Source organism: Lycium barbarum, chromosome 1 (genome assembly GCF_019175385.1).
Source record: "Lycium barbarum isolate Lr01 chromosome 1, ASM1917538v2, whole genome shotgun sequence".
Classification (NCBI taxonomy): Eukaryota; Viridiplantae; Streptophyta; class Magnoliopsida; order Solanales; family Solanaceae; genus Lycium; species Lycium barbarum.
This window is the reverse complement of record NC_083337.1, coordinates 128,374,200-128,393,265: the sequence shown is the minus strand read 5'-3', so window position 1 is coordinate 128,393,265 and position 19,066 is coordinate 128,374,200. Positions and strand designations below refer to the sequence as shown.

The 19,066-nt window shown below is 34.7% G+C and overlaps 2 protein-coding genes across 3 annotated transcripts; one reads left to right on the top strand and one right to left on the bottom strand.

The window, feature by feature from the left end:
- The first annotated feature begins 324 nt into the window (after positions 1-324).
- Positions 325-3,347, top strand: LOC132637766 (mannose-1-phosphate guanylyltransferase 1-like). Its single transcript, XM_060354806.1, has 5 exons — positions 325-641; positions 1,310-1,438; positions 1,924-1,986; positions 2,084-2,323; positions 2,431-3,347. Exons 2-5 carry the CDS (start codon positions 1,328-1,330, stop codon positions 3,100-3,102), a joined length of 1,086 nt encoding a protein of 361 aa, XP_060210789.1. The 5' UTR covers positions 325-641; positions 1,310-1,327; the 3' UTR covers positions 3,103-3,347.
- A 6,271-nt stretch (positions 3,348-9,618) lies between these two features.
- Positions 9,619-17,466, bottom strand: LOC132637756 (uncharacterized). 2 transcript variants are annotated; one of them, XM_060354803.1, is made up of 3 exons: positions 15,670-17,466; positions 15,251-15,313; positions 9,619-10,233 (listed from the first exon to the last, which is right to left on the bottom strand). In XM_060354803.1, the coding sequence occupies exons 1-3, from the start codon at positions 16,183-16,185 to the stop codon at positions 10,177-10,179; spliced, it is 636 nt and encodes a 211-aa protein (XP_060210786.1). In that variant the 5' UTR covers positions 16,186-17,466; the 3' UTR covers positions 9,619-10,176. The 2 variants fall into 2 exon arrangements, with proteins under 2 accessions (XP_060210786.1, XP_060210783.1); XM_060354800.1 differs by having other exon boundaries at positions 9,619-15,313.
- Between the last annotated feature and the right edge of the window lie 1,600 nt (positions 17,467-19,066).

Genomic DNA, 19,066 nt, shown 5'->3' with positions numbered 1-19,066 from the left:
TTATTAGGGAAAATTATGCTTTATGTTTATTGGGAAAAATATTTACTCGCTTTAGCCTAATTTTTTCTTAATTACCCCGTTTAGCCCAAATTTTCCTTAAACACTTTTTATACACTTTTATATAAGATGAACACGTTGTTTATCGTAAAATATAATATTTGTATAAGCACTGTTGTGAAAAAATAAGTTGGTTATGCAATATAAACTAAAAATATAGCTATGTAGTTGTAATATATTATTATGCTGGGTTGTATATTTTTGTGAAAATTCCCTATGTTAAGTTATTAGAAAAATAAATCTTACGCCATCAGAAGAAACTAAATCGGATGGCAACCGATTTCTTGAAGCAGTAGAAGAATGTAATAGTAGTTTGATATCCGGCTAAAAAACGAAAAAGTCATTATTACTTGTTAGTCACATATCCATTTACATAGCTATGACTTTGTGTGTATATATATCCATCCATTATTAATCGCCTTTTCTACTCCCAACAACTATCTTCTGAACACCACACAAACTCCCTAAAGACACTCCCATTCATTAGTTTTGTTTGGGTCTGTCAAAATTTGTGACTCTCTTCTAATTTGAGTCCACTTTTTTGCAATTCAGTCCTTCAACTTTCTTGATCTGCAATTAACAAGGTGAGTTTTCTTCTGGATCTTGATTTTCATCTTTCTTTTCTACAATTCAACAAGTCATCTGTGTGTGTGTGTGTGTTTCTTTTTTGGGTTTGTCTGAAGTTTGGATAATTTTGATAATGTGGTCCCAATTTGGCTAATGTTTTGGTTTTTTCATGCTCAATTATGTCAATTTGAAGTGATGGCCTCTTTGGTAGCATTATTAATGGCAAATTTCTGGCATTAACAAATGAAGATCATAATCTTTGTGTAGAATTGTATGGTAACTTTGAAGTTTACTAATTCTATAATGTGATCCGTTGGATCTGATAATGACCAACCAATATAGATGGACAAAAGCCTATGTAGCTTTCTTGGGAATAAGCATTTTTGTGTATTTTGCATTATTTAGTTGTTGTTACTGCTTTCATTTCTGTATTCCTTTTTTCAAACTGCCCTGAAATGCTTTACTTAAGCGGATGGTCTATTTGAAGCTGCCTCTCCATCTCTATGAGGTAGGGGTAAAGGTCTGCGTACACTCTTCCTTCCAAATATTTGTAGTTTTTTCTCTTCTGATCCATAGTTATGCAAACATGTATGATTTAGCTTGGATAGATATTGTGAGCAGAATGTCCATCTTTATAGGATCTTATGATTTGACACTGCTGAAAATTCTGCTTTATGGTAAGCAGGAACTTTGATATATCAAGATGAAGGCACTTATCCTTGTTGGAGGGTTCGGTACTCGGCTCAGGCCATTGACACTCAGCGTCCCAAAGCCACTTGTTGAATTCGCCAACAAACCGATGATTTTGCATCAGGTACTTTATGAGAATAGCCTTGTTCAGCCTAGTTTAATTGATATTCATGATGCCTTAATCCTACTCTACCAAATATACCTATTTTATTTCCTTACTAATCATGTTTTTTTGTGAAATGTAATTGGTTGGTTTGAATGTGATTACTTCCAACTTGTTATTCTGGTTTGCACTTGCTATCACATAAGAGAATTTGACATTGTCTTATTGTTGCGGATATCATCAACAGTTTCAAATTGCAGTGTTATCTTTTTGTAATTAAGCATCTCATTCTATATATCCTGTCATTACTAGAAAATCCTCAAATGTGTATTATTTTCAGAATTTCTTGTATTGAGGCTCCCCCCACATCTGCCGTATGATCATTCAAAAATGTAGAAGTGAAATAGAAAACAAGCAAAGCGTATCAACATGTGCTGTTTATTTCTTTGTACTTCTAGAATATTTTGTGGTTAAACATTCACCTTAAGCAAAGCTTTTGTCTTCAGATTGAGGCTCTCAAGGCTGTTGGAGTAACAGAAGTTGTACTGGCTATTAACTACCAACCTGAGGTCAATTTCTTACCCATTACAAAATTTGCACCTATTGGAGATTCTAGTACAGCTAGATACTTGTAAATTAACACAACACAAGCGTCTTTTGGTACAGGTGATGCTGAACTTCTTGAAAGATTTCGAGGCAAACCTTGGAATCAAGATCACCTGTTCTCAAGAAACTGAACCACTTGGCACTGCAGGTCCCCTTGCTTTGGCTAGAGACAAGCTGATAGATGACTCTGGTGAACCATTTTTTGTTCTTAACAGTGATGTTATCAGTGAATATCCTTTTAAGGAGATGATTGAATTCCACAAATCCCATGGAGGTGAGGCTTCCTTGATGGTGACCAAGGTAACTTCCTTGCTATAATTCTGTTGGAACTAAACTTCAATTTGGATATCTCAAGATCTCTGAGGCAATGTTGAATACCAAAGGTAAAAAATCACTGGTTGATGTAGGTGGATGAGCCATCTAAATATGGTGTTGTCGTCATGGAGGAATCCACAGGGCAAGTAGAGAGATTTGTGGAGAAGCCAAAGTTATTTGTTGGCAACAAGATCAATGCCGGTTTTTACCTGCTGAACCCTTCTGTCCTAGACAGAATTCAGTTACGGCCAACATCAATCGAGAAAGAGGTTTTCCCTCAAATTGCAGCAGAGAAGAAACTGTATGCTATGGTCCTTCCTGGATTTTGGATGGACATTGGCCAGCCAAGAGATTACATTACGGGCCTCAGACTCTATCTGGAGTCTTTAAAGAAGAATTCTTCACCTAAATTGGCTTCCGGATCACAGATTGTCGGAAATGTCATAGTGGATGAGTCTGCTAAGATTGGAGAGGGTTGTTTGATAGGACCAGATGTTGCAATTGGTTCTGGTTGTGTGATTGAGTCTGGAGTTAGACTCTCCCGTTGCACTGTGATGCGAGGAGTCCGCATCAAGAAACATGCATGCATCTCAAGTAGCATCATTGGCTGGCACTCTACTGTTGGACAATGGGCTCGTGTCGAGAACATGACCATTCTCGGAGAAGATGTCCATGTTTGTGATGAAATTTACAGCAATGGAGGTGTAGTTTTGCCTCACAAGGAGATCAAATCTAGCATATTGAAACCTGAAATAGTGATGTGAGGATATGTTTGTTAGCACTAGGAAAAAGTAAGTTTATGTATTCACTTTCTTTAAAATGTGTTTATCTTTATTTGGTTGGTTTCCAGTTTTCCTCTTCTTCAAGTGTTAAAGTCAGTGTACTGAAAATTTGAGCGATGTAAACTTTTCTGCTGAATTGTGGTTATGTTGTGAAAGGTATGAGACTGGGAAATGTGTAATTTTTGTTGTGTATAGAGAAATAAAATTTCCCCTAATGATTTTCCTTATTTGTTTGGACTAATCATGTAATGATAATATTATTTCTAGTTCTTTTATTCTTTATTTCTAGGTCTCCAAGGCTTCAAACAAGGGTGCATTATTCCATCCTACTCGAAGGCAATAGCAAATAGCTATACAATAACATCTTAATTTCAAGAAAAAATAGGCTAATTTATTAATCCTCGCAATCAATGGCAAATAATTAAGCAATAAAGAATATTATCTCCATGATCTTCTAAATTAGTCACGTTTATATCTAACCTAGCATGTGTCGGTGATCTTGTGATGTGTGAATTAGGACAAGATGTGGTCTAGGTAAGATAAACGAGGGAGGGCCCTTTGGACAGCTCCATTTTGCTGTTCCACCAACCGGAAAAAAAAAAAGCATCTCGTGCCCATAAGATTTATTAGTACTATATATATATAGTCGGTAAACAGTGAGGAATTGAAGCATAGAATAGTTACTTGGAGCCACATTGCTCTTCTCTTAAGTAAAATCCTTTTAAATAATAAAGGTTAGTAATCTAAAATTGTTAGAATTGACATTTTCTAGTTTATTTATAATTAACTTTGGTTTGTCAAAATCATATAGTTATTTGGATGCTTCACATATTAAAAATGGTGGTTCCATCTTTGTGTTTGATGGCAAAATAATTTTGAAATTTGATATCAACAGATGAAAGATTTTTTTTTAATGATGTCGGATTATGATCCATTATTGATGAAGTATTCGTGGAACCCCCAAAAGGCACAACATTGACAGCTGAAACAACTACATAATTGAAGAAAATAGGCTTTGGAAAGGCAAGGCATACCACTGGATAAAAGTCCAATTGAAGTGATCAGCTCTGCAGACATAAAGAAGGAGAACTTAGACGAAAATATGAGTTGGTTCATATGAAACCAACAGAGTCGATCAAAAAGTTTTCTAAAGAAATACAAAAATTTCCAATGGAGTTAAGACTAATTGAAAAGTCCTTGAAGAAGTTAAAGTGTTGAAAACATATTGCAGTCTTTGAGTATAAAGTTTCAGCATAAGAAGCTGGTTCTTGGGGCTATTAAGGATCTTAACAACTTGAGACTTGATGGTTTAGAAAGTGAATTGATGACATACTAAGTGTTCTTGAATTGACAGAGAGATGAGATAGTGTAGGAGACATTGCAAGTAAAGTATGATCAAACAAAAAAAAGACATCAAATCGAGCGAAAATAAATCAAGAAGAATAAAATTCAGAAATAGAGGAGAAAAGAAGCGGAGATAAAAGTAATGTTTCTTTGGTATAAGTTTCTTTAAATGCAAAAAAGAAGTCAAATAATATACAAATTGGTTTGTTAATAATTTCTGGATTGGATAAAAAGATAATTTGGCTGTAACTGGTGCCCTTGCAAAAAAGGTTGGTGTTTTAAGTCTTGATACATGTAACAGGCTTGATTGGCCAATACAAGGTGGAGTTGTTGAGAAAGGAATAGAAATATCTTTATTGTTTCACAAGAAAAATAATTGAAGGCCAAAGTGAACCTAGTGATGAACGAAGCAAGAGGTTCATCAAGAGAAACTCTTCGATGGTCCATTCAAAGGTGGGAAGAAACAGTTAGGGATTAAGAACTATTACAACGCTTGATTTTGAATATTAATGATGCGGTTAATTTCGAGCCAATGTCTAAGATTGTGTTTTTCTAGAAGCAGGACAAATTGTTCATTAACAATACTGTTTTACCACCTATGAAAAAGCCGACTAGGTATACAAAACCAAGCATAATGCAACTGGAGAAGTGAATGTTAAGGCAATACTAGTTACTCCATTAAAGAATATAAGCAGAATGAAGAACATGTTAGGCAAAATATTCAAGGGATTTACCATAACAACAACAACAACAACCCAGTGAAATCCCACATCGTAGGGTCTGGGGAGGGTAGAGTGTACGCAGACCTGACTCCTACCAAGGTAGGACGGCTGTTTCCGAAAGACCCCCGGCTCAATAAAAGCATAAAAAGCATAAGGGATTTACCATAAATAAGGCCAAATCAATTATGGTCAATGTGGAGGAACAATTGAAGCTAACTAAAGATGGTACTCGTGATTTTGTTGATGCAACATGTTTTAGAAAATTAGTGGAGAGTCTAAGGCGCTTGACATCCACAAAACATGATATTTAATTTTCATATGGGCTAATTCAGATAAAGACTAAAAATATGATTTATTTGATTATAAGCTTGACCAGCGGACTAATTGCATAAAAGTCTCAAAAAATATTATACTTTGAACTCTGATGAAGATGCCTATGCCAATGCAACAGAAAAAAAGTTCATATTTTAAAGGAAAAATAAATTCCAGGACAAAAAAAAGGCAGTCCGGTGCACTAAGTTCCCGCTATGCGCGGAATTCGGGGAAGAATCAAACCACAAGGATCTATAGTACGCAGTCTTATCCTGCATTTCAAATTAATTTGGAATTAATTTGCATTCCAAGACAATATAGGTGTCAAATTAATTTGGATTCATTGATTTCAAACTCTTAGAATTGAGTTGGTGTCACCATTTCTAAAAGATAGTTAATGTACTTGCTCAATTTGTAATTTCAAAAGAATATGACAAACCAAAAGAGGAATTATTTGGTAAACTGGGATGTTTCATTACTTACCTTTCATATTCAATTTAGGCAAGTAATCTATTATCAAATGCTCATTATGACATCTTTTTCAGTATTTGACTAAATTAATCATGATTAATTAGGATATAAGAGATCAATATAATCATCCATATAATACTACATATTTTGTAAGCTAGATTATATTATGATAACAGAATACCTTAATGTACAACATAATTTTGTTGTCATAAAATTTAAAAATATTTGGTATATAACTTAGTGTCCTACCTAATTATGTTCACACTTATGACTGTTAATGATGTTGATACATGTGGAAATACTGAAACTTACTTGCATCAATCTTGTAAAGATAATTCAAATATGAAGTCAATCACTTTGTTACCATTATGTTAAATATTAGAATATTTTAAAAAAATAATTAATTACCCTCGGAAGGCGGTCCTTGATGTGCGTGCGCACATATATAAACGTGATAAAGCGGAGTTGTTTGAAATCATATTTCATCGAGTTGAGTGTCCTAAGTTGAATGAGAAAATGCTTATTTTAGTTTATATTTGCGATACAAAAATCAAGTTAATACTAGAAAATAAAATCTTTTGGAGTGTCATTTCTAAGGGAGTTTCATTACAAACTTTTATTTTTTATTTTTGTGCCTTAAAAAATGTAGGTACAAAGAATACGAAGACACGTATTCAATGGTATAGTATTGGGCTTAAGATAAGCGATAAGGTGGCTTTAAAAATACTCAAAACAGATCAAATAAACAACTATAGCATAGACTGAGACAAAATAATTTCAATGCGGTGCTATGGTTGTGCATCACACAACACCTGAAGAAAATCTCAGTTTGGTTAGGTGTTATGGTTGTGCGTAGCACAACATCTGGGGGAAATACCAAGTTGCGTGGTGCAATGCATGTGCAACGCATAGGGAGTCTCCGGAGCCTAGAAAATTCTAGAATATAAAGTATACGTTGGGTCAAGAAAAAAGGTTTTACTTTATTTCTTTATATTTTTTAGAGCTTAAAGGAGAAAACCTAAGGATATTCCTTTTCATCCACGATAAGAATCCAAACTTTCTTAGGTGAGTTGAATTTTTTTAACACGAGAATATACAAGGATTAACACAAAAATTACAAATTTTCCATCTAATCCTCAAGAACTCAAGGAGAGACGAATCGAGAGTTTCTTCGACGAGGCAAAATTGATTCTTTCTCTTCCTACGAGTAATGATTGAGTAGAAGGAATATATAATACAAATTAGTGAACTATCTCAACTATGAATTATCCAAACCCTAGCCCCATGAATGAAACTTATTTGAGTTACATGTTAAAATTTAAACCTTTAGATACGTATTGATTGTTATGGACCCCGAACATTGGTGAATCATAAACTGAGTGTTGGAATCACTTGAAGAACATGAGAAGTTGAATAGAACATGGCTCAAGGAAAGTTAAGGCTTACTTATGTTCTAGAAAGAGATTCTAACTTATGTAACCCAAATATTCGATTAAATGCTTTGGATATCATTCTTGTGATTTAACTCTTAGTCTACCATATCCTTAATCAATTCAGTCTTAAGTAAGAATGTAGGAGTTGTACATGCATCATTAATTTTTTATGACGTTATGATTAAATCGTCTCAATTTTAAGAGCAATCATGTTTGCACAAATCATGAATCATTACATGTCATATCCATTGCATTGTCACATTTATGCTTAGTTCAGATTCAACTACTCATGTGATCGCATCCAGACTCAGAAGAGTGAAGTGGTAATATCTCCCCTTGCATGAGAGGGATAAGCCGACAACCCCCGTGCGTGTTGCTAGATTCACATACACAGAGCCACAACATGAAAAACATTTTTTTTTTTTACAAAAAATCATTTGCACTCAAATTACTTCAACATTAAGTTCCATGACAATTATTCAATTTGCAGTTCAGCTTATAGACTAGCTTTCAATTTATCGGCTTACAATTTTCAATTATCAATTTACACCCTCAGTTATTTACATATGTCAGTCTGTAGTCTTATAATATTTCTTTGCTATTTGTGCCTCTGTCCTAGAAAGTCGCGCACCCTTCTTATTAAGAAGTTTGTCTATGAGATTTACTATGGCATCATATCGAAGATACTTAGCCTGTGAGATTTGCTTTCATTTTCTTGGCTGTAGATTTTGCGAACTATATTCACTCACACAAATTCGATTCAATAACAAAATAGAAAAAGCGATAAGAAAAAGAAATTTGAATGCGTTCTTAAATTGATGAATTGTAGCCTCGTCATCGAGTTTTACTCAGAAAAAGAACACTCCATTTTAGGTGTTTAGTTGAAATTTTCTAAGCGGATTTAGGTGTTTAGTTGAAATTTTCTAAGCGGATACATATTATTATGAAGCTAAAATAAGGAAGAGAATATTGACCTTCCTATTAAATCGTCGATTACAATTGAAGATGACTATACAATGTCATTTTCTTGGATTTCACTGGCTAAACTTAATAATTAGCCAAACAATCTACCAATAAGAGCTTAGGGTTCTATGTAGGTGTCAATATGACATGTACCCCTAGATAGAATTGACACTGTTTTTAATAGAATTGTAGTCATCCCTTAAATCTCTCCATTTTGTCCTCTTTCATTCCATCTCTTTGTTTTCCCTCTCTTTCATTCCATCTCCTTAAATCTCTCTAATTAAACAATTAAAATTATATCAAAATATTTGTATCCCATATTTTTTTGAAATATGTCATATATATAATGATATAAATTGTATGTACACTAGCATAAGCATCTCAAATATATGTTACACATACTGGTATATTTTAATATGTATACATGTTATTCTGACTATAAAATAGGTCAGTATGTATATTAATAATATGCATACATATCAGCTATACATACTGACAATATATGCCTATTTTTAAAATACTTTGTACACTGATTTGAACGAAAAATATGGGATATATTTCATCAGAATATCGGTTTTGATTAGAAAAAAAGAAGATAGAAAGAAAAAAGGAGGAAAAATAGAGGATAGAGACACGACTTTGAGAATATCTAAAGCTATCATTAAAGCTGCCAAAGACACCATTAATTTTGTCTTCTTTACCTATCCTTTATCTACCTGCATAACATTCTTCATTGCTGCTACATAGAATTTCTTAACAATATCTTTATTGTAAAATTTGGGTTTTTGAAGAAAATAACAGAAAAAGTAGAGTGAGAGGGTATTTGATATATTAATGATACAAAGATTTAGGAGTAGATTTGAGAGATTTGGGGAAAGTAATTGGATAAAGTTTTAAAAAGAGAGATAATTTGAAAATTTAAAGCTATTTTAAAGGGAAAAAAAATCCGGTTATGAGATACAATTTTGTAGCCTGAAACATAGGTACGGGCTATCAAATGCCAATTATATAGACTTGAGTTATTTTATGCTATTTAGTGAGTCACCTTGTCATACAACGCCAAATTCTCTATTATTTAAGAAGTTTAATTTAAAGTACTAAAATATGGGTTAAGATGGGTAAACTCACTTTCAACTCGTCTTTTAGTCATGCACCCAACCCATACTCTGTAAACTTATATAGAAGCGGAAGAGATAGAAATTGACTTTGAGAAAACCCTAGTTCATGAGAACTTTCTAGAGAGAGAGAAAACGAAATAAAATGTAGTCTTTCTTATTCATATCAGAATGAAAAATGGCAAAAATGTTCAATGTACAACCTACTAGTCATTATATACATCAAATAATTAAGTTGGGCCCGGGTATATGCAATGGGCCTTAATGAAGTATAACAGGCTCAAGGTGGTTTAAGTTGTATCCGTTCAGGCCCATTTCTAACAGCCCCCTTCAAGCTGGATGCCAATCCCAGCTTGGACATCAAATTTCTGTGTTGTGTGCCTGTCAGTGACTTTGTGAGAACATCAGCCAGTTGTAGAGATGTAGGAACGAACATACTGTAGAGATATCAATCCGTCATTTAATTTTTTGCGGACAAAGTAACAATCAATTTCAATATGCTTCGTACACTCGTGGAACACAGGATTCCGAGCAATGTGCAAGGCTGCTTGGTTGTCGCAAAACACCTGGACAGGAGACAAGCCAGAAACACCAAAATCATCAAATAATCGAACCAGCCAAGATATTTCAGCGCCAATTTTGCGCAGTGCCCTGTATTCAACTTCGGCTGAAGAGAGCGCAATTGTAGGCTATTTCTTAGCCTTCCATGATACAGGAGATCCCCCCAAAAGTATATAAAATCCAGTAATAGATCTGCGAGTTTGAACACACCCAGCCCAATCAGAATCACAATATCCACTTAAAGAGAAATCAAGACTGTCATTCAGCAGGATACCCAAACAAGGAGAACCAGCTAAGTATCAAAGCACATGGAGACCAACTTCCAAATGTGGCAAACGAGGGTAATGAAGGAATTGACTGAGGTGTTGAACAGCAAAAAAGATGTCAGGTCTGGTGTGTTGGAGAAAGTTGAGTTTCCCCACTAATTTCCTATACAAACTAGGATCAGGACAAGGGTCACCAGATTCAGCAGACAACTTCCCATATAGTTCTAAAGGACTGACCACTAAAGTCACTGTAAAGTAGTGGAATTCAGCTAGAAGATCTGAAGTAAACTTATGTTGAGAGACAAGTATACCAGTGGGCTGCTTTACAATTTCTAAACCAAGGAAGTAGTGGGCTTCCCCCAAGTCTTTAATTTTGAAATTGTCATCAAGAAACTACTTGAGAGAGCTAATTTCAGCACAATCATCACCAACAAGCAGTATATCATCCACATACACAGCCACAATAGTGATAGAAATACCGAAAACCTTGGTAAATAAGGAGTAATCATTCATGCTTGGAAGAAAACCTTTGGACTGAAGAGCTTCAGACAACTTAGCATACCATTGTCTAGAAGCCTGTTTTAACCCATATAGAGATTTTCTCAGCTTGCAAACCAGAGGAACAGTACCAGAATTTGAAGGAGGAACTTCTAAGCCTTGGGGAATTTTCATATACACTTCCTCCAAGAGATCCCCATGGAGGAAGGCACTATTAACATCAAGATGAAAAGCTTTTCAGTGTTTCTTAACAGCAACAACAAGAAGACACTTGATAGTGGTCATTTTAACAACCGGGGAAAATGTTTCATTATAATTGACCCCCTCTTGTTGACTATCCCCTCTAATGATCAACCTGGACTTATACCTTTCTATCGAGCCATCTGACCTCTGTTTGATTTTATAAACCCACTTGGAAGGTATGGCCGTCTTACCAGGGGGCAGAGGAACAATATCCCAGGTTTGATTAGCCTCTAAGGCTTGAAATTCTTTTAACATAGCATCTTGCCATGCAGGATGAGAGGCAGCCTAATGATAATATTGGGGTTCAAGCATGGCAATCTCAGCAGAGAAAGGACAACCCTCAGGATTAAAAACAGAGGAGCAAATGTAGTCTTGTAAATAACTAGGAGTATTAACAGACCTAGATGATCTTCTAGGAACAGGGGGATGAGGAGGTACAGTAGGAGAGACTAAGACATCAAGATCTGGTGGAAGAGGAGGAGAAGGGAACAGAGGGACAGAAGGACAAGAAGCATAAGGAAATATGGACTCATGAAATATAACATCCCTAGAAACAATTATCTTATGTGAAGAAAGAGAAAGAAGTTTATATTGTCACACCCCTTTTTTTTCATAAATAAATATGTTTAGATTTAAAAGGATTTTTCCACTTAAAGTGACGTTTTGAAAAGGGATTATTTTTATTTGTTACAGAGTCGCCACTTGGAATTGAATTTTGGTGTTCCAAGTCACCTTATTGAATCCCTAATCAAAAGGAAACGACTCTTTATTTTTTATCTGCGAAAACAAAAGATCGAGTAAGGAATTCTGTTGACCAGGGAGAAGGTATTAGGCATTCCCCAAGTCCCGTGGTTCTAGCACGGTCACTTTATCGACTTATATCTGGCTAAAATCAATTCTTGGATAAAATGTATTTATTAGCTATGCCTATGATTTGCTTAATATTGTTTACCTGTTACTAGTCTTGACTAAGACGCGTAGTTGCTACCTCAATCTCGATACACAGAAAATTTGTAGCTAAAAGTATTTCTCCACTAATTAAGTAAAATAAAATCCATTAAATAGTTGAAATATTGTGATTAATTGATTCAACTTGTAAAACCATCTAGTGCTAAAGTGCAGCCGACATGAGCATCTTTAATTTATTATTTATAAAATAGCTTTGTCTTGGGGCATCAGTAAACTCTTTGTCCATTTCTTCTTTAAAATAAAATCAAGTATATATGATGGATATATTTCTTATAATGTCTCCTTTGTCCTCTTCCCGCCCCAAATTTAAATATCTCAAACTTGGTATTGGAAAAACGCTACAAAGCTTCCACTCTCTAATATTAAATACCAAGAAATTAAGCTTGCAAATCTATTCCTCCTACACACATGAAGTAAATATCCATTCAAACAGTAGTCATGCACGTCCTAGATATCTAAGAAAGATCAGTCCACATTCTAAAAGAAAAATTAATCTAAGCTATATTCATGATACTATCTATTGTTCCTTTCTTTTCAAATCCAACCCCACAACACGTTTTTATATATTTTTGGGTCTTGCCATATCATGATAGTATAATTCTATTTGCTTAATAAAAGACTAACTATTTAATCTAAGTAACTGTTTCCTTAAACAACTATAAATTAAGAAAATATATTAAACCAATAAAATTATATTATGCTAACACATGAAAAGATATTTCAATAAAAAAGACCTATAAACCCGAACACATTAACCAACAGTGAGTCAAAATACTATATACTAGGTCTAACTTAGTTGAATCGATGTTAGTTTCATTATAAACTTATTCCTCTCTATTTTAACTAAGCATGGATTTCAACCAACCATTTAACACGCAAGAAATAGTCACATATGCTATACCGATTTTGTACCATATTTAACAATACAAAAATCTGAATATACTTCACATTTTACATCAAAGAAGAACAGTTAGACACATATGAAATTTGCAAACCTCATAATATTGAAATAAGGTCTCATATAATCATGATATTTAATCATACAAGGAAGATGGATTGTTACCTTTGCGTAGATTAATTCGCAACAAGAAAACGACTATACTCTAACGATTTTCAAAGTTAACAGTGCTAACTTTCTGGTCCACAAACGCAAAACCGTGAGAAGAAACCTCGAACTCCAACTTAGCATTCAAACCAAACCTTTTCGAAATTGGTATTTTTTCTCTCTCTTTGCTCTCAATGTATTTTTTACTGTGTATTTTTCTCTCTTTGCTTACCGTGTTTTTTTTTCTACTGCTTTTGATGTGTTTTTTCTCTACTCTCTGTTGTGTTTGCATTGTGTACGTAGGGTGTTTATATAGGGTAATGTGTGTGTGTGGAAGAGTTTGAGTTGGAGTGGGAGACGGGAAAAAATTATGGTTGAGGGGTTTAAGGGATAATTATAGTTGAGGGGTTTAAGGGATAGGGATTAGGATTGAGTTTGGTTGGGGTAAAACAGAAAAGTAAAACGTGGGAGTGCTGGGACGTGCATGGGGGATTTAGGTTTGCTTTGGGTAATTTAAGGTTGGGGTTTAATGACGTGAGGAAGTGGGTATTGTTGTTTAGGTTGCTGGATAGGTTTTTTTTTTTTTTAATTTAGGTTAGCATTTGTCTTTCCTTTTTTGGATACTTTCTTTAAAAGATAAAAATGCTAACTAATCACTTTTAGAGTAATAAAAATATAGACTAGTTAAATAGCTAGTCCAAAAATAAATAAATAAATAAAACGTAACTAAGTAAAATACTAAAATCACTATCTTATTTATCCAAACTTAAATTAGAAGAAAACATTTTTTTTTTTGCAAATTTCTTTTCTCTTAAAGATAAAAATGAAAACAAGATTTATTCTGAAATGTGACTATTTTTAAAGTTTTCAATTTTTAAAATAAAACTAACTAAAATTGACATAAAAATCAAAATATCTAATCTAGACTTAAAAGAAATATTTAAAAGCTAAACAGGGTGTAAAAACTTATGTTCGATAAAAAATTAGGTGTTTACATATATCCTTTCTTACCAATGCAATAACCAAGGAAAATAGATGGATAGGATCTGGGTTTGAATTTGTCTCTTTGAGGCAAAGGAACAGAGGCATAACATAAACAGCCAAATGTTTTAAGGTGTTTGTAGGAAGGAACAGACCCATGGAGTAATTCAAAAGGTGTTTTATGGTGTAATAAGGGTGAAGGAAATCTGTTTATCAGGAAAGTAGCATGCAAAACACATTCACCCCAATATTTGACTGGGAGTTTAGATTGAAACAAAAGTGCTCTAGAGGTCTCAAGTAAATGTTTGTGTTTCCTCTCCACTACCCCATTCTGTTGGGGAGTGTGAGGGTAGGAAGTTTGATGGAAAATTCCATGATAGGAGAAAAATTTAATAGCTTTAGCACTAGAACCAACTCAAATGCATTATTAGACCGTACAACTTGTATAGACACATGAAACTGATTCTTAATGTAGAAGAAGAAAGCCTTGATTAAGGTAAAGGCATTAGATTTGGTGGATAGGAGATGAGTCCAAGTACATCTATAATAATCATCAACAATTTTCAAAAAAATACTTGTGTCCATTGTAGGTTTGTGTATGGTAGGGCCCCCATAGATCAAGGTGAACCAACTGAAAAGGCTTGGTGGAGTGAATGGTACTCTCAGGGAATGGTAGTCTCTGTTGTCTAGCCATTGAGCAAATGGAACAATGAAAGGTTTGCTTAGTGGGTAGGAGGGATTTGACATCAGATTGGGACTCATTTTAGAAAAGGGCATATGCCCAAGCCTTTGGTGCCAGATTAAATCAGGACTAAGAGCATCGTCATTGGGTTTGCATGAATCTAAATTAGGATGTAAAGAAGTAGTATTGGCAGTACCAGAAGTAGGAAAACCAGACACATTAGTAGGACTATCACACATTTTATTAAGATTGGTATTAACACTGGATACAGTGGAGTTGGAAGAATCAACAGAAGAATGAAAACTTGAAACATAGTCATTACAGTTTGGAAATGCAGAACTAATAGGAGAACTAGTAGATGGAGGCATATTCACAGTCACTAGAAACAGTAGGGGCAGATATAGTGGAAATAATAGCATCAACAAGTAAAGAGCTTTGAGTAGAGCATGTAGAAACAGCAGGGGCAACTGATGTTGGTGGAAGTGAAGAAACCTTGGACTTGGGTGATAAAGGAGAACCATTCACCTGAAGCACATAGAGTCCATTGGAAAGTTTACCAACTTCCAGTAGCCTCTTCAGAGAATGGCCCTGTAAAACACATGAAGTTGCACTAAAATAAGCAATGCAATTGAATTTAAGCAGAAGTTTGTGCAAAGAAATGAGGTTATACTGAAAACTAGGGACTAATAAGATATGATGAAGAATAAGATCAGAGTACAAAGGCAAAGAACCAGTGCAAGTCACTTTCACTTTATATCCAATAGGGAGAGACACTAAATAAGGTGTAGGTAAAGGTTTAACATTGATTAAGAGATTCCTATAAGGTGTCATGTGATTTGTTGCTCCTGAGTCTAAAATGCAAGGATTGTCAAACAACTGAGAGAAATGACAAGCAAAGAGGCAACAAGTATTGTAAGCAGAAAGAGTAGTCACAGTAGTTAAACCTGCAAAGTTGGCAGAAGCACATAAACCAGCATCTTGCAACTTAGTTTGATGCAACAGGTGTAATATGTGGTCATGCTGTTCCTACCTAAAACAATGTAAACTAGAATCCAGACCATAGGACTGAGGAGAAGTAGCATTAGGGACTGAACCAGAAGAATCACCCTGAGGAAAGGACATTTCCATACCTTGAACACAAGCAACAGTCTTCTTCCCTTTGGAAAATTGGAAATTGGGAGGATAACCATGTAGCCTGTGACACTTTTCAATGACATGTCCAGGTCTCTTACAATACTTACAAAAAAGACCTTGAGGTGAAGGGTAATTGTTAAACTTTCTAGGATCAGCTTGAGGATAGTTGTTGTTACTGTTAAAATTTCTAGGTTCATTGTTAAATTTCCTAGGTTCAAAGTTAACCTTATGAGAAAAAGGCTTAGTTCCCCCAGTAGTAAAGAAGGAAGTGGATTCAGAGGCAAAGGGAGGAAGAGCAGCTTGAAGTTCAGATTGTTGCTCATCATGAATCAACATAGAATACACACTATCTAAATCAGGAAGGGGTTTGATCATTAGGATATTCCTTCTAATTCCAGCATAAGAGTCATTTAGTCCAGCTAAAAACTGATGCAACCTTTGATCCCCTTCCAATTTTACCCATTCATCTTTACAGTCACATATACAAGGTGGATAAACAACAGATATAGTTAACTCATCCCACAATTTCTTAATTCTATTGAAATATGAGGCTATAGAGGAAGAACCCTGAGAAATGGACGAGATGTCCTTCCTAATTTGGAACACTTTAGCCCCACTAGCTTAACCATACCGTTTCTCAACTTCCTTCCATGTATCTTCTGCAGTTTATGTATGCATTACAGTGTCTACAATCTCTTTATCGAGACTATTAGGAATCCACGCGATAACCATATCATTGCACATTACCCATTTATCATATAGAGGGTCAGTATTAGTAGGTTTGTCTACTTTTCCATTTATGAACCCTAATTTTCGTTTTACAGAGAGAGAAATAAGCATTCCTCTCCGCCAACTACCATAACCGGTCCCATTGAAAGGTGTAGTAACAAGGACCATTCCAGGGTAGTCAGACAGATGGAGGTAAAGTGGGTGAGTGTGAGATATTTGTGTAGAGCTTTACGAAGTGTTTGCAGCAGCAGAATTCATTGCAACAAGTAACAATATTGAAACCCTAGGATTAGTTCGAGAAGAGAGATATTACCAGCCTTCTTTCATAACTTAAAGAAGTAAAAGCCTTGTTCGACCAATTTCAATGTCAACAAACACAGAAACTCACCAGAAGAACTTCGAAAACCAAAAAAAAAAAAAAAAAACCGTCAATTGACAAACTTTGAACAACAAATTCACCAGAAAAACTTGGAGGTTAATCAACGCATCAACGAGAACAACAAATCTACCAGAAATTCAACTTCGAACATCAAATATACAACTTCCACCAACGAGAATCAAAAGATCTACCAGAAAATCAGCTCAAATTTCCTTCGAACTCGAAAATCGACCAAAAAAATCGAAGAAAAACCAATTTTGAAACCCTAATCAAATCGCAAAACTTTGAGGTTAATACTGGTCGAAAGATAACAACCAGATCTATCAGGATCTATTGCTCTGATACCATGTAAACTTATATAGAAGTGGAAGAGATAGAAATCGACTTTGAGAAAACCCTAGTTCATGAGAACTTTCTAAAGAGAGAGAAAACGAAATAAAATGTAGTCTTTCTTATTCATAGCAGAATGAAAAATGGCAAAAGTGTTCAATGTACAACCTACTAGTCTTTATATACGTCAAATAATTAAGTTGGGCCCGGGTATATACAATGGGCCTTAATGAAGTATAACAAACTCAAGGTGGTTTAAGTTGTATCGGTTCAGGCCCACTTCTAACATACTCAACCTACATTAAATAAGGGCGAGTTGTATTTTGACCCATTTTAATTAAACTAGTTTCTAATTCTCTCAAATCCGGTTCAATTCATCTATTTGCTACCACAATCTACAAATATCGTTGTGTGATAATTATTAATGCAGACAACGGATATAGTTTAAAATCCACTCACCATACGATTGTGTTAGCATCTACACTCACTAGGAATTCTGCTTCACATATTTGGTCATTGACTGAGTCCTAGTAATTCTCGATATCTATTTGGTGTTGGATTTAGAGGAAACAAGATTTTTTGGCCTCTTACAATTTCAATAAAAGAAAATGTCTTTTTCAGATCTTTTATGTGTAAAAAATGAAGATCTCTTATAAAAAGGTCATAAAACTAAAAAACATTTGTAAAGGGTCAAAAATCGATTTCTTCCTTGGATTTATGAAGTATACGGTTGGATAATACATAAATAGGCCCTTAAATTTGATCTCAGCTAGCAAGTATGCCCTTCAACTTTGGATGTGCACAAGTAAGCACCTCAACTTGTATAAAGTTGAACAAGTAAACACGAATGCTGACATGGCACTGATGTGGCAATGACGTGGCGCCTCCAGAATGTATGTGTCACATCCGTGCCACATCATCATTTGTATTTACTTGTTCAACTTTATATAAGTTGAGGTGACTACTTGTGCACACTCAAAGTTGGAGGGCATACTTACCATTTGAGGCCAAGTTTGAGGGCATGTTTATGTATTATGCCTTGTTTCTATTTTCTCAAAGATGTTTAGGATGTTTGGTATTGTTTTTGTTCATGATGAGCTTAAAGTAACTGAAACTCAGCGTCAATTTGTATAAATCTTGAATTGAGGTTCCAACTGTTAATGAAGAGCATAATGATACTGTAGAAAGGGCAATATAGGTGGAGTTTCTTTTCGGAACTACTTCTTTTCTTCTCTCTCTATTGTCCCATGCATTAAATTGTCACTATTGAGACCAGTTCGGAATGTTGGATAAGCAAAGACTAGTCTGTTTAGGCAATCATAGGCTTGCTAAAGCTAAAACGGAATTTAGCTTCGCACTAACTACATTAATAACGAAATCCTCAACTTCAAATTTGATGCGAGCGGGAACGGGGTTATCGTAGCTACTATGGTGTATGACAAATAAAGAATGAAGATGCGTTTAGCCTATGTACTTAAGAAAAACTCTGAATTTGACGTGTTTAAAAGGGTAAAAATACTGAAAATCCCCTTCGGTTGTTACACACAAAGAAGAAAAAAATCCAATAATAATAATTTCAAAAGAAAAAAAAAATAAGGATCAGGATAGACAAAACTTAAGGGCCCGTTTGGTCGTGAAAATTGTGAATATTTGACAAAAGTGATTTTTATTTTCAAAGTGAAAAATGGTACTCCCTTTGATTAAAAAAGAGTATGCACTTAGCCTTTATTTTTTGGTTAAAAAAGAATGTCCACTTACCAAATAAAATA